At 33.3% G+C, this 15,185-nt stretch overlaps 2 protein-coding genes across 7 annotated transcripts; both read left to right on the top strand.

Moving 5' to 3' along the window:
* Positions 1 to 1,617: 1,617 nt before the first annotated feature.
* Positions 1,618 to 4,771, top strand: LOC107947327 (G-type lectin S-receptor-like serine/threonine-protein kinase At5g24080). Of its 2 annotated transcripts, none has more exons than XM_016881959.2 (5): positions 1,618 to 1,998; positions 2,069 to 3,435; positions 3,502 to 3,682; positions 3,786 to 4,239; positions 4,311 to 4,771. In XM_016881959.2, exons 1-5 carry the CDS (start codon positions 1,757 to 1,759, stop codon positions 4,653 to 4,655), a joined length of 2,589 nt encoding a protein of 862 aa, XP_016737448.2. In that variant the 5' UTR covers positions 1,618 to 1,756; the 3' UTR covers positions 4,656 to 4,771. The 2 variants fall into 2 exon arrangements, with proteins under 2 accessions (XP_016737448.2, XP_040939621.1); XM_041083687.1 differs by lacking the exon at positions 4,311 to 4,771 and having other exon boundaries at positions 1,672 to 1,998; positions 3,786 to 4,065; positions 4,143 to 4,238.
* Positions 4,772 to 8,958: 4,187 nt separating this feature from the next.
* Positions 8,959 to 14,607, top strand: LOC107947328 (WD repeat-containing protein 91 homolog). 5 transcript variants are annotated; one of them, XM_041083682.1, is made up of 16 exons: positions 8,959 to 9,179; positions 9,387 to 9,787; positions 9,868 to 9,990; positions 10,290 to 10,431; positions 10,547 to 10,824; positions 10,979 to 11,037; positions 11,155 to 11,249; positions 11,610 to 11,712; positions 11,807 to 11,901; positions 11,992 to 12,054; positions 12,853 to 12,928; positions 13,021 to 13,129; positions 13,335 to 13,447; positions 13,533 to 13,591; positions 13,841 to 13,949; positions 14,185 to 14,607. In XM_041083682.1, the coding sequence occupies exons 2-16, from the start codon at positions 9,397 to 9,399 to the stop codon at positions 14,317 to 14,319; spliced, it is 1,950 nt and encodes a 649-aa protein (XP_040939616.1). In that variant the 5' UTR covers positions 8,959 to 9,179; positions 9,387 to 9,396; the 3' UTR covers positions 14,320 to 14,607. The 5 variants fall into 5 exon arrangements, with proteins under 5 accessions (XP_040939616.1, XP_040939618.1, XP_040939617.1 ...); XM_041083683.1 differs by having other exon boundaries at positions 8,968 to 9,174; XM_041083685.1 differs by lacking the exon at positions 8,959 to 9,179 and having other exon boundaries at positions 9,769 to 9,787; positions 10,250 to 10,431.
* The last annotated feature ends 578 nt before the right edge of the window (positions 14,608 to 15,185 follow it).

Raw genomic sequence — 15,185 nt, 5'->3', positions numbered from 1 at the left:
GTTGCCAATGTAAATATAAGAATGCGTTGAAACATATTATTCTCCTATTTATGAGTTGGGGAAGAACGATGGGTTGTTCTAAGCATTATATAATAAAAAAAAAAGATATGATCAGAACCTATAATGATATTATTTAAAAAAAAAGAAGATAAAATTAAATAATTATTTTTTATTTATTATAAGAAATTTATATAGTTTTGACACATTTATATATTAGATTTATATTCGAGTTACTTTTTGGTATTACTTTATTTTTCTCATATTGTATTTTTTGTTGTAGTAAAATATGTATTTATGTTATATTTTTGTATTATAATTTAAAATTTAGTTTTTTTTTAAATATGTCCCATGTTTCTATATTATTTACAAATTTAGAATTTAGTTTATATATTTTTATTTTTAGACTACTTTTCAAATTTCAAAATTTAGGTAAAATGGTTAACACAGATAATTTTTTTTTTTGCTAAATTTGTTAGTATGACATTTTGAAATAAAAATATATATTCACTTGATAGCAAAGTTTTTAGAATCGGACTGGTGGTTGAACCGATCAAGCCCCTTATTCATTGGTATGATCGGTTCGATTAAATAAATTATTAAAAAATATTAAAAATCGATTCAACTGATTCATATTGGTTCTTGGGTAAACCGGTCCAATGCTCCTCTTTGGATCGCTACCTTGACCAATTCCCGGTTCAATCGATCTAACCGGCTAATCCGGTCTAGTTCAAGCAATCTTATTTGGTAACCATATAACTGAAAAAATGACATTGTAATGAATTTAAATTTAATAAAATAATTTTAATAGGGTTATAATTTTAAAATACGAAAAATAGAAATACTAAATTGTAAAACTAAATTTGAAGGCTTTGAAACTGAAGTTCAGAAATTATTAGCTAGTATACCAAAATTTCAGCCAAATCAGGACTTTCAATCAATAATGATTTTGTAAGACCTAACTCTCATCTATCCAAATAAAAGAAAGTCAAAAGAATAGATTTTAAGACTAAATAATTCATTGCCATAAAAAACATACAACCGAACAAACAGTAAAACTACTGATTGGGTTATGTTTTTTACTGAAATTCAAACAAATTAATATTTTTATGTAAGATAAAAATATAATTTAGTTTTTTCTATTAAAAATTTATTTAGAATAGTTTAATAATAATACATGACATGTTATGTGTAACTTATGTTAACATGCATGATTAATTCTTAATAATAAAAATAAATAAAAATTTTAATAAAAAATTAATTTATTTTTTAATCTAACTTATAAAAATTAAATATCAATTTATTAATAAAAACAAGAAAGCAAAATGCAATTTACTTTTATCCCCAAAGAAGCTGATAAGTGCACTGTGCCCATATTCACGTAACCTCAACAATGTCAAAGCTGTGAAAAAATAATAAAATACTGCTCATCATATCATGTAAAAACATAGCTTTTTGACTTTTGAGTTACGTGTCAATGGCCTTTGTCCTTTCGGTTGCTCACATCTCCAGGACTGGACACCACAAATGGTTAAACACGTGGCACTGTGTCCACTTCCGTCACTAGCCGACCATTGTTTTTTTTCAAAGTTTTAGCTCACCCACCTCTGTACATGTGGTTAAATGATCTGTGCCCCACAATGGGTTCTTTTCACCTTTTGCTATGGTTCTCATGCAGTATAAAAGATTGCCATTCCCAATTTGAAAAAGCTCTTGATTTTTCTTTTAATGGTGTTTTTACTTGCCACTGGGAATCTCCATGGCTATTACTTGTGTGCTGTTGTTTTTCGTGGTTTTGGTTGGATTGTCGGGGGACTGCATTGCTGGCCAAATTGGTTTAGGTTCAAGGTTACTGGCTAGTGACCAAGGACCACCTTGGGTTTCCGATAATGGAACCTTTGCTTTTGGTTTCACCCCGTCGGAGACTCGTGACCGGTTTCTGCTCGGAATTTGGTTTGCCGACCTTCCTGGAGACAGAACCATGGTCTGGTCTGCTAATAGGTATGTTTTTACTTTATAGTTTCATTAATAATTCTTTGATTATGTTTAAGCTAACTTTTCATCTTTATAGGAACTCTCTAGTCACGAAAGATGCAATCGTGGAGCTAGACACCACCGGAAACCTCGTACTCATCGACGGGGACATTACCGTTTGGACGTCGAACACGTCGGGAAGCCGAGTTGAGTTCGCGGTCATGTCGGAATCCGGCAATTTCATTCTTTATACTGCTAACAACCGCCCTGCATGGCAGAGTTTTGCGTATCCGACCGATACGCTTCTACCTAACCAAGCCTTGACGGTGTCACTTGAATTAACATCATCGAAATCGCCGTCTCACGGTGGCTATTATGGACTCAAGATGCTTCAACAGCCTACTTCGTTAACCCTTGCCTTAACATACAACTTGCCTCACTCTATTGATGATTCCCCTGAAGGTTACACAAACTACTCCTATTGGGCTTCGCCGGATATATCCAATGTCACCGGCGATGTTGTTGCGGTGTTAGATGAAGCAGGAAGCTTCGGAGTTGTGTATGGACAATCATCAAATGGTGCAATTTATGTCTACAAGAATGATGGAGACTATGATGGTTTATCTTCGGCTACGAATAAATCAAATGTACGATTATTGGTCCTAAGGAGGTTGATCATCGAGACTAATGGCAATCTACGTTTGTATAGATGGGATAACGATGTTAATGGTTCACGTCAATGGGTGCCTGAATGGGCGGCAGTCTCGAACCCTTGTGACATTCCCGGCATATGTGGCAATGGAATATGTAATTTGGATAGAAGCAAGACAAATGCTTCTTGTACATGCTTCCCCGGTACTTCTAAGGTAAACGGTGCAGCCGGTGAATCCTATTGTTCGCGGAACTCATCAGTGACGGAAAACTGCGATCGTAGGAACAAAAACCGGACTTTGGACTTTAAGATTGCAACGGTACAACAAACCAACTACTACTTCTCTTACGCTTCGGTGTTGGCTAATTACAGTGACATTGCCACTGTCTCGAGGTGTGGTGATGCTTGTTTATTAGATTGTGACTGCGTTGCATCGGTTTACGGGTTGGACGACGAGAAACCGTACTGCTGGATCCTTAAGAGCCTGGACTATGGAGGATTTGAGGACCCTGGTTCAACCCTGTTTGTGAAAGTCAGGTCCAATGTCTCATTGGAACCAGGTGGTGATACAGGAGGGTCTGGCTCTGGTGATGCTTCGAATGGTCACGAGAAGGTTTTGGTTATTCCAATCGTGTTAACCATGGGTGTCCTCATTGGCCTATTGTGTCTACTATTGTATTACAATGTTCATAGGAAAAGATATCTAAAAAGATCCATTAAAAGCTCTTTGATCTTGGAAGGGGCTCCGTTGCATTTCACCTACCGCGATTTGCTGCTTCGTACTAGCAATTTTTCTCAGCTGCTCGGAACAGGTAAAAAATAGTAAATAGATTTCTTTTAGTTATACAAATATTTACAACTGTTGTGATCTTTTGCAGGAGGATTCGGAAGTGTATATAAAGGAAGCCTTTCGGATGGAACATTGGTTGCTGTGAAGAAACTCGACCGTGTTTTCCCGCATGGACAAAAGGAGTTCATAACTGAAGTGAATACAATTGGATCTATGCATCATATGAACTTGGTTCGCCTGTGCGGTTACTGCTCCGAGGGTTCACACCGGTAAGTCATCTGAAATTCCGAATCACTTATCGTTCTCTATTCAATTCGTTTTAATCAAATAGGCAGTTCAGTTTCGTGTCTATTTATGTGTTTTTGTTGGCAGTCTTCTGGTTTATGAGTTCATGAAAAATGGATCCTTGGACAAGTGGATATTTCCTTCCTATCAGTGCCGGGATAGGTTACTGTATTGGCCAACTCGGTTCCGTATTGCTGTCGCGACTGCACAAGGGATTGCTTATTTTCACGAGCAATGCAGGAACCGAATAATACACTGTGATATCAAGCCGGAAAATATCCTTTTGGACGAGAACTTTTGCCCCAAAGTATCGGATTTCGGACTAGCTAAGTTGATGGGAAGAGAGCACTCACATGTTGTCACTATGGTAAGAGGTACTAGAGGGTATTTAGCACCGGAATGGGTTAGCAATCGTCCTATAACCGTAAAGGCCGATGTTTACAGTTATGGAATGCTACTTTTGGAGATTCTTGGTGGCCGAAGAAACCTTGACATGTCTTACGATGCCGAAGACTTCTTTTACCCTGGATGGGCCTATAAGGTATATACCCTTTAGTCCTAATGATCCATCCTCGAATCTTATACTTATTATATCACCAATTATTCCCGTAGGAGATGACAAACGGAACGCCACTTAAAGCCGTGGATAAGCGACTACGAGCTGCAGTCGACGAAGAAGAGTTGACGAGAGCATTGAAAGTTGCCTTTTGGTGCATACAAGATGAGGTCTCCATGAGACCTTCAATGGGGGAAGTGGTGAAAATGCTCGAAGGATCAATGGATATCGGCGCACCGCCGATGCCTCAAACAGTTTTGGAACTGGTCGAGGAAGGGTTGGAACAGGTTTACAGAGCAATGAAAAGAGATTTTAATCAATCAAGCTCGTTTACGATGACTACCTGTACCGGTACATCATCTCGAGCTACCTGCAGTTACTCCACAATGTCACCTAGATAATGACAAAGATTAACCAGATGCTTAAAAGGTGTCTAAAAGGTTGTCTTCAATGACTTAATGTTCTAGTTTTATTTTTTTGGTTATTAAATTATAATTATAGAAGGAAATTCATTTCATTGTTTGTGTGGGTTCTTTTTCTCAAAAGTAAGCCAACCCTTGTTATTAAGACACTATCTGCGTCCGATTTTCATATTTTAAATTATTTTTTATTTTTGTCTGTCCTAATCATTTTTAATTTTTTTATAAGTTTTTTTATACATTTTATAAAGTTAAAATATGATGAAAGTTTTCCTATATTCTTTATATATTTGAAATTTATTTTTTTATTTTTATTTTTAAAATTTTAATCATTTTATTTTTTAAATTAAAAAAATAAGTCCAATTGTTAATATTATAATTTTTTTATATTAAATTTAAATTTATTACAAAATTATCTTTTCTATTGAATTTTTTTTATATCATATCTCTAAACAATTAGATTTAAAATTTTAAATCTAAAAAAGGTAAGTCTCAGGTCTCATCTGTCTGTATAATTAGCAAAATATCATCTGGAACCCCACACCGAAACAAAAGCTATAGACTTTGGATAACGAAGGTATTAACCAAACTAAACACATATAAAAAAAAAAGTTAAATTATCTAAAAAATTTTAAACAGCGTTAAGATTTAAAGTGATTTAAATAACGAAAAAATAATTTAAATTCAAATTTTAACCAAAAAAATAAGAATCAATTTTTAAAAATATATAATTTAGGGTGCAATTTAATTAAGCCAATTTTGAAAATATCATAACTTAAAAAAGCTAAAATTTTGAAAGTAATAAAAATACCAAATTAAAGCCAATTTTTATAAGATACAGGGATTAATACCAGAATTTAGGTGCAACTAGTCTTTTATTTGCAATAAAATGAAAGACTCTGTGGGATCATTAAACTCTGTTCTTAACCCCTCGAATCGCCGCTTTACACTGAAAACGTCATACGCGGATATTGCAAAATAGCCCTTTCGTTTCATGTGTTTTTTCCTCGTTGACCCATATGCAAATTCTATCACGTCAAGCACAAATTAAAGAGACTTGCACTAACATTTTCCCATTTTCACGAGGTTTTTAGTCTTTACCTTTCTTTCCCAGAAACAAGCATGAACAAATAAATACAATAATGCAACAACAACAACAACAAAAAGTCTGTTTTTCCCATTAAATCTCATCTTCCTGGAATTCGCATTTGAAGGACACCAGGAAATTGAACAAAACGCGCTTGCATATCTAAAAAGTTCTCTTTTTCTTTTGTATGTTAGGTATCTCTCTCTCTCTCTCTCTCTCTCTCTCTATATATATATATATATAAGTGTTTTACACCGTATTTACATTGACAGCAAGCAGCACAGCTACTATATTCACCATGGCTGAACACCTTGAACAGCTTACCAAAATCTTCAAAGAATTAAGCCTTTTAGCCGAGAAACAGAAGAGGAATATGCAGGTCTATCAGAAGAAAGCACTGCAATTAACCATTGCTTACCTTGTTTTCCAAGCCATAGCTTTCATCTCTATTACCAAACAAGCTTATTATTCTTCATCAGGTCATTGCCATAACTTGTGGCTGCCTTTTGCTTTTTCCATGCTATCGTCTTTAATGTATTTTTTGGCTTTGCTGAGTACACTCGCGGGTTCCTACCGAGTTGGGTATCAGCTGGACTTGAATTTAATGGAGCAGGAGATTGTGAGTAAGCAAATACGTGAAGCTGAGAGATGCATTAAGTAATAAAGTGCTGTGATGATGATATTATAAGGTTTCTTTCAAGTTTCTGCAGAGCAAGGTCTGCATACATGATTAAGCATGATGGGGTTTCATGAAGAAAGAATAATACCCATTATATTTATATATATTCTTTTGATTTATTCTTTTATAGTATGATTAGAATTATGATGATATCCAACCTAAGTTTTGAAAACTATGTTTAGTGAATGAATTTAATTAGTCCAAGTATATTTTATCGGAAATATCCAATTTTAATTTTATATAAGATGTTTATATTTTAGAGGTTGGGGTTGAATTTATGCTGATGCTTTTTAGCATAATGTATTTTCGTCAATCATCTATTTTTTTAATATAATACGTTTAAATGCATTTAAATTTAACATTCATGTCAATTAAATTAAAACGTAATTAATAAAATTTTTAAAATTTTAACTTTATAATTTAAAGATGTTGAATTTATGAATAATTTAGAAATGAAATAAAATAAAACTACCAACATTTGGTAGAATGAGAATGAGAAATTATTAAAATGCATATAGAAATAGAAGATGATTGGAAAAGAAGATAATTGGATAGTGAAAGAAAAATGAGTTTAATAGAAAAGAAAATATATGAAATATTTTTAATAAAAATAATTAAGTTACTTCAATTTTAAAAAAGAACAACCGAGAATTGGAGTGAGAGGAAAATCAACAGTTGCGTTTCGTTTTAAAAAATGCAATTTTCATTTTCGTTGATGTTTTCTTGAAAAATGAAAAAAATTTAAAAAATGTGCATGATTATAATTTTAGAAAATATTTTTTAAAAAATTTAAAAAAATATAAAAATTAGAGAATGGGTTTGTTTTGACTAATAATACGTGTAAAAAAAAACTACATCTTCTTAACTGTTTGTTTTTAAGCACTACTAAACATGCTTATAATTAGTATATATATAGTATGTTTGGATAACCGCTATATTTAGTGATCCCATTGAATTGAGTGTAATTGAAGTACATCAATTACACTATTCAATTCTTAAGGGGAGGATGAGAATTTGAATAATTATGTGATTGATTACAAAATAAATACATTCAAATTTAATTACCTTACGATTTTCTAAATATTCTCGTACACAATTTAAAAATTTTTTTGACGAAATTTTATTTCCTATATATTTTGAACTACTAAATTCACTAAATTACATATATATTGTAAATTATTTATATTATATTTAACTAAATTACATAACTAAATTATCAATTGATGATAACAAGAATATATGTATAATGTCAGAGAGAATAGCCCAACAAAAAAGGGACGCCGATAGGGCGGGCCATGCAAGGTATTGGCTAAGGTATTGGCTAATTTTTCAAGCTCAGGTTTGACTCGAAAATGAACTTATTTTTTGCTCAAGCTCGATTTAATTTTAAAAAAGGTAAATTGGACTTGATTTGGGTTGCTTATATTTAAATTTTCAGATTAATTTTTATTTAAAAATGAAATTTTAAAAAATATAATACACTAAATGCACTAAAAAGTTAAAATAAATGTTTTCTAACACATTAAAAATTATTTATATTAAAAACACAAATAAATATAATGAATATTTTATTGTATTAAATATAATTTTTAAAAATTTATATTTGGGATGTGTTATTTAGTTGGGTAAGTTTGCTTTTTTTAGGTTTTAGGTAATGAGTTTAATTGTTATTGGGTCAGTAATTTAATATAAATATAAATATAAATATATATAATAATTATTTAACATATATAATTAATATAATATTTTTTATAATATAATATATTCGGGTTGGATCAGACCAGGCTAAGCTCGGGGCCAAAAAATCTTGCCCAAGGCTTAGCACAAATAGAAAATAGGTCTTAAATTTACCAAAACTCATTTTACGGGTCTCGTATTTTATCCGAACCTCTTATTTTTTGAGCAAGCCTTTAGGCTTGAGCAGGTGGCCCAACTTATGAGCAGCTTTATTGCTAAATACTTTTTAGGTATTGTTACTTGTTTATAATATTTTTTCTCAAATATCATTGATACTTTTATAATAATTATGCTTTTTAAAATTTAAAGTTATTTGTGTAATTACAATTTATATTATCAAACATCACATAAATTAGACTGTATCAATAAAAGTCTTTAGATAAATTTATTTTCTAAAAATAAAAATTATAAAATTAAAATTTTACCTTAAAATGAAATTGCATTAATTCAAACCTATATAAAAGTAAAATTATTAATTTTTAACCGTTTTTTAAATATTAAATATGAAATTAAAACATAACTAATTAACTCAATTAACCGTTGATTGAATCTTAGCTCAACATAGATATTATTATCAAAGTAAGAAGATGCTGCATTATTTTTTTATTTATGGGTTTGGAACAGGCTATAGATAATTCTAAACTTTGTGTCAAAAAGTAATAAATATGGTTAAAATAAATAATGAGATTATTAAAAAAATAATTAATCTGAAATAGATAAACTTCATTTTAAGAAATAATAGATAATTGGTTAAAAGGAAAAATATAGCAATAGCTAATGGTAAGTGTGTATGGTATGCAATAGCATAAGATGCTTCCAGCAATTTAACCAAACAAATAGTACATAAAAATCATTGTTTATTTGAAGCACCGAATCCCTAATTAAATTCCCGTCGAGGAATCCAAAGATTCTTTTCTTCAACCAAGTTTCAAAATTCAAGGTCTAATCTAATCTGTACGTTTTGCTTCCCATCGACGTTCGACTTCCCTGTAATTCTTGTAAGGTACAAATTTCCATCTAATTTCCCCAATTTTTACATATCTAGAATGACAATTACACCAAACCCTAGATAATTAATTTCGTATCCTTCATATTCATGCTTCGGCTGAATTTTTGTTTTCGTAAATTTTTTATCATAATTCAATTAGTATTTGGTTGATTCATGGATTCAACAAGTTAATAATGCTGAAGGTTATCGTTGTTTCTGTAGATAGTATAGGATGGAGAATATGCAATATGCCGAGGAGCTTGTGAGGGAATTTTTGGTCTTCAGAGGATTTACAAATACATTACAAGCTTTTGAGACTGAGAGATGTACGGATATTGGTAAAATGTTTCAAGTTTATAAGATATTAGACTTGATTTTCACCGTATATATTCCTAAATTTCATGCCGAAAAATTAGTTGGTTTATTTAGTTTCTTTAAGCAATGCTTTTCGTCGTGGTCTGAGACTACGATGCTTGATACGTTCTCGAAATTGGAGGGCTCTGTTCTTCGGTGTTACATCGTTCATGCATTGCAATCTGGGAGGAAAGATAAAGTTGTGGAGTTTTTTGGAATGAATGGGAATGATTTGCTGCTAAAGGGTTCTGATTGGACAGCTTGGTTTGGTAGGTTCATTTGTTTTGGCTTCTGTGTATTGTGTTTTCTTTTTCTCTTGTTGATTGATTCTGTTGAGCATGCAATGCAGCCATTCCTTATGTGAAGAACCCTAGCATCGATCCTCAGTTTCGTGTATATTTCTCCAAGGAATGGTATGAAGCTCTCCGTCTTTCTGTGAGGAACTTTTTCAGCGAGATCTTCAATGGTACTCATATCCTTTAGAATTGATACTTTCCTTCTGAAAACGCTCTGCATAACTTGTGTATGTATTATGTAATCATGTGTAGATTAACAGAGAGCCCATAGGAATTACTTATTGGGGAAGTTTTCTGCATTTTGAAATAAAATTGGTCTTGAAAGGTTTTGCCTCAAAAGCTATCCATTGTGGTGATGTTTTTGTTGCTAGTAGATATTAGTATGAGCAAAGCCTTGGATATATTAACTTTTTCCTTGACGTTAGAGTGATTCAATTAATGATGGGATTTTGACGAATGTCCTTAACCAAAGCACGCCTTCCTGCCCTACTGAAGATCAGTTCAGAAAAGAATACAATTAGCTGTCTTAAGAAAGAAAACAAGCGTCTTAATCAAAAGTTATTGCAACTTCAGGCCTTACTGGAGGAGAAGGAGGCACAGTTAGGTCTATCAAAAAGGTAAAGGATCTTCTGATTTTGCTAGATCATGATAGTACTTGCTGCATTACGTGGTTAAAGATGATTCTATTCGAACACATTATGATACCAGTATTGCTGCATGAACATTTCATAGGAGCATGGGAGCAGCTAACAGTTCTTTTCAATCAAGTGGCATTGATGGTGAAAATTTACGCCCATCTTCAAGTAGTGAGGACATTTGTGCTCCTGCAACCTCATATTTGGGTAGAATACCACAGAGTGAGGAATGTGCTGCTGCTGAACCGACCAAATTTGCATCAGCTCGTGTTGAGTCGTCATCGAGGCAAGATTCATACTCTGCTTCAAGTCTTCATGCTTCATCCGGTGGAATCGACGATACTGCTCAAAAGTTGTATGGTAGCCATTTTGATGGTAAGTGACATTTGTTCATCACTTGTATTTTCAGTGTGCTGGGAATTGTGGATAATGAAGTAGGTTTGTTTAAATGTTCCTTTTTCCTCTACTTTAATGGGTTAGGTATGTACCCAAAAAAAATGGGTTAAGTTATCCTGATGTGATTTGACAGAGAATGGCAGAGAAATGCTCAGAGAAGAAGAATTTCCTGAAGTGAGTGTTGAGTTTCAGGTAAGTTCTCTGTTAAATATATTCAAACATCATTATTGCATACACTTTGATTTCTTGCTCATTTTTTCGTATACGTGAAACTGTTGGAACAACCTTATTTCACAACCTTATTTCCAGGAGACATTTTTGGGCCACACAAGTCCAATTACTCGGTGCCGGTTTTCTGCATCTGGGAACAATATAGCTAGTGCATCTGTGGATGGCACTGTCAGGTATGCTCTTTAAAAAAAACTGATATGAACTTGTAAATATTTAGAATAGCGCACTTTGCTGCCTGTGGTTGCGTTTGGGCTTGTAAATTTGTCTATCCTGCCCAATTGTTGATGAATATCAAATATAAAAGAACACAAAATGGAAGGAAGAGTAGTCATCCTTACAATCTGACAATTGACTAACACCATTTAGATGGGTTACATCTGTGTGCAGGCTGTGGTTTTTAACAAATTTGTTTGTCAGATACCTTGGTTAAATGTACTTGGAAAGATAATAAGATGTCATTTATACTAACTATTGTGCTCTGTTATTGTCTGCGACTTCTTATTTACTTCCTTCTCTCTTTGTTTTTGATGAAGGATATGGACATATGACTCATCGATTCCAGCATCTAGAAACGCGACCATCTATTGTGGAGCCGAGATAATGTCACTTGACTGGGAATGCAAATCTGACCGTTTGGTATGTAACTATATTATTGTTTCATGGTTGTACTTGTAGTTTGATTGGGGGTAATGTTATAATTGTTGCAACTTAAAATTTGTTGTTCCTAAAGCTTCTCATAGGCACTGCTGATGGAGGCATTAAAGCATGGAATGTTGATGCGAAGAGAGTTGTCTGTGATCTGAATACAACTGATGCATTTCCAAGGTACTTCTTGGAATCCCATGTTTACTGGTTTATTAATTTGTTTATACTTGTTCATCTTTTCTTTCTTCTTTTTTTGTTGCCGTCTTGCAGTGTCTTGGATTTAAAGTGCAGCCCTGTGGAACCAATATTTGTTTCTGCTGCATCTTCACGAAGGTAACTTAATTTATAACTGCCTGGTTACTAGATTTTAACGTTCTTACTTGACTGAAATATGTGAAGCTACACAATCAAAATATTATATGATGAGCTTCTAGTTGTTGTCAAGATGGTATTCATGGTGCTAGGGTTTAATTTAGGTACAATGTTATGTTGTTACTTCTCATGGATCAAGTTTGATTATTATTATTATTTTTTAAAAAACATTACGTGCTACTGGTTACTATTTGTGTCAATAATTTTATTGAACATATGATGATCTTATTTTGACTGGGAACCGTTTCTTTTTTTAATGGGCTTTTTGAACCCCTAAGATGGTCTGGATACTCCAGATTAGGTGAAGTGCTGAACTGTGTATTGCCACAATTTCGACCATCTAGTTCCTGCATGCAGGCTTTGCAGTTGAGAATAGTGCATGATCGGGATGTTTGAAACACAGGCTTAAATAGATGTACTCTTCTTAATTTATATGTAGAGGTATATAATGCATCAGAAGACCTGCAAGTAGAGCTATTGTATAGATCCAGCATTACAAAGCCTCTTGTTTTCAGAAACATGCATTAGTAACATATTCATTCTTGTCACTTTGTGATTCACACATAATTTTGGTTTTCTTGAGCAGTTATGCTAGGTTGTTAAGTAGTTTCTTGTACCAATATATCATGGTGGGTAACAATTAGTTAGAATCCATTGGAAGATTGATTGCCCATCATCATAGTAGGTCTTTTGCTCTCCCATTAATTTTTTTTTTTTAAAAATTGGCCATGAGATTAGTTGGACGTTTTCTTCTTTCAGGCTTGGGTCAACCTCTATTGACTCTCTGGGGTATGCTTCATTGACTGTATGGAACATGAAAACATGGAAAGCTATGGTATGCGGTTGTATATATAGAGAATGCTTATTGATGATTATTGGCTTGTTTAAAAATAATTTATGCCTTAATGGACTTCAACTTCAATGAAGACAGTCCTTCCTCTCGGTGAAGATCCGCCTGCAATTACTTCTCTATGCTTCAATCATAACGGGAAGATTTTAGCTGCCTCTGCCACTGATGGAATGATTCACATGTTTGGTATCCTTTTCTTTATCAGCTCATATTTGTATGTCTGTTATGTCCTATTGTTCAAGTGGTCATGAATTTTCATATTAACTAAAGGCACCTACCTCCAAGGATTACAGTACCTTTGTTAGAGAATTGTCTTAATTTGATCGTGTCATTGCTGTCTTCTGATAATAGAACCTAAAATGTAACATGAATGCTCCTTGACTGGTGAAAGACATGTCTGCTGGTCTTCAAATCACCGGGTGGCCAGCACATGATTCTGCAATAAGCTCACTTCTTTTTGGGCCAGATGAGACGAGCATTTTTAGCTTGGGCTCAGATGGAAAGGTAATTACTATCTAAGCTAGACTCTGTTCAATCTATGGTTTTATGTTTAAGCTAGCAGATTCACAGATTGATTTTGCAATGTCAGATATTTGAATGGAGCTTGCAAAACCAAGGTCGTGTCCTTTGGTCAAAAACTTCTAGCTGGTAATTTTCATTTCTTATTGTCGAAACCACCCTTAAAGATCATTTGCATCCCCTATAGTGGGCTCTAAGTAAAGGGAAAAAGAAAATAATTGAAGTATCCAGCATTCCATTCAGGTTGTGCATTCCACATCTCTATTGCCTTGAAAAGCCCGTCACCTTCATTGAGTGCATTGGTTGTGGTTGCATCATCAATCTGTTTACATGAGTTAATGGAGCCAAATGTAGTAACATGGATATTATGCTCTGTAGGTTTTCTGAACCCCAGTCGTCAAAATATTGTAGACACGAAATGGCATTGGATGCCAGCGGTAGGCAGCTGTTAGCAACATCTGGTTCCGTAAGAGCACCCATATATCAGGTAAATTCTTCATATTTGTTGTTAAACAAGTACACACACGTGTACCACCTCCTAATACAAGCGTGCATGCTCAAAATTGTGATTTCCCGATATTGGTCTTTCTTATGAAAAATCTTGGCTGGTGTCCAAACTAATCATTGCAGTGATTCTGATATAATGTTTCTCTAGTTCCTTAACACTGGCAGCCCTTACAATATATATGTCCTTTTCTTTCCTCGTTTTTATCATGGATCAGGTACAAGGCCATTCAAATGGGTTCAAAACTCTTCCCCATAGTGCAGCCATAACAACCGTGGATTGGCACCCAAGCTTGCCTATTTTCTTGACCGGATCGGCAGATAACTCAGTTCGAGTAACTTCCATATTGTGAAGACACTTTACTTGTATTATATAATCCCAATCAGGTAAATGAAACCTAGTTATCGGCCTATTGACAAGATATAAATATTTTTCCATATTTTCGTGCATGTTTGAGGATGCCTGTTTGTTGCCAGTGTTTGGAAGAGGTAATATCGTGAGTGATGATGTAATTCATTGAATTGTTTGTACCTTTATTTACTTGTCATTGTAAAACTTACAGAGACAAGGCCACTTCATGGCAGCACTGTTTGAAGGTTCCGGTTAATCTTATATGAAAAAAAATCAGTGTAAAGTAAAATAGCTTGTATATTATCAGGAAGTTGACGATCTCTTCCTGTCCTTAGCGGGTGCAACATACATTCGCTCGTTTCATTATACTAGGCTAGTGACATTAAAGTTATTGATGAAATGACATCAATATTTTGAAATAGAGCAAATTGCTCTCTTTAAAATCCATGTTCATTTTGAAAGGTAACAATTAAGGGCAATTGATCGGAGTGTTAATGTCTTTTGTTAATTTTACATAATTTTGATTAATATAGCAATAAATTTAGCTCTTAATATTTACATATTTTGTCAATTTGATTTTTATTTTAAAAATTTCAACCATTATTTACACAAATGTTGTAGGTTAAATTTGTTAAATCGAGATCACATTGGCAAAATGTTTAAACTTTGAGATATTAATCAAAATTACATATAATTAACTGAAATTATTAATGGCAAGATTAATTGTCTTTAATTATTTACTTTTAAAATTAATATTATGAATTAAAGTATTCCGGTTATTTTTAAAAGGATCAATTTGCTTAATATCAAAATTAAGAGAGATTAGATAGGCCTTTTTACCAAAAGTATCCAAAAACACTAAAAATT

Source organism: Gossypium hirsutum, chromosome A12 (assembly GCF_007990345.1).
Source record: "Gossypium hirsutum isolate 1008001.06 chromosome A12, Gossypium_hirsutum_v2.1, whole genome shotgun sequence".
Classification (NCBI taxonomy): domain Eukaryota; kingdom Viridiplantae; phylum Streptophyta; class Magnoliopsida; order Malvales; family Malvaceae; genus Gossypium; species Gossypium hirsutum.
This window is presented reverse-complemented; position numbering and strand designations above follow the sequence as displayed.

Coding starts and splice junctions, on each gene's coding strand:
- LOC107947327 (XM_016881959.2), top strand. CDS start 1,757: ATGGCTATTACTTGTGTGCTGTTGTTTTTCGTGGTTTTGGTTGGATTG. Junction 1,999..2,068: donor ATGGTCTGGTCTGCTAATAG/GTATGTTTTTAC, acceptor TCATCTTTATAG/GAACTCTCTAGTCACGAAAG. Junction 3,436..3,501: donor TTCTCAGCTGCTCGGAACAG/GTAAAAAATAGT, acceptor GATCTTTTGCAG/GAGGATTCGGAAGTGTATAT.
- LOC107947328 (XM_041083682.1), top strand. CDS start 9,397: ATGGAGAATATGCAATATGCCGAGGAGCTTGTGAGGGAATTTTTGGTC. Junction 13,130..13,334: donor TGGAATGATTCACATGTTTG/GTATCCTTTTCT, acceptor GACTGGTGAAAG/ACATGTCTGCTGGTCTTCAA. Junction 13,592..13,840: donor TGGTCAAAAACTTCTAGCTG/GTAATTTTCATT, acceptor TATGCTCTGTAG/GTTTTCTGAACCCCAGTCGT.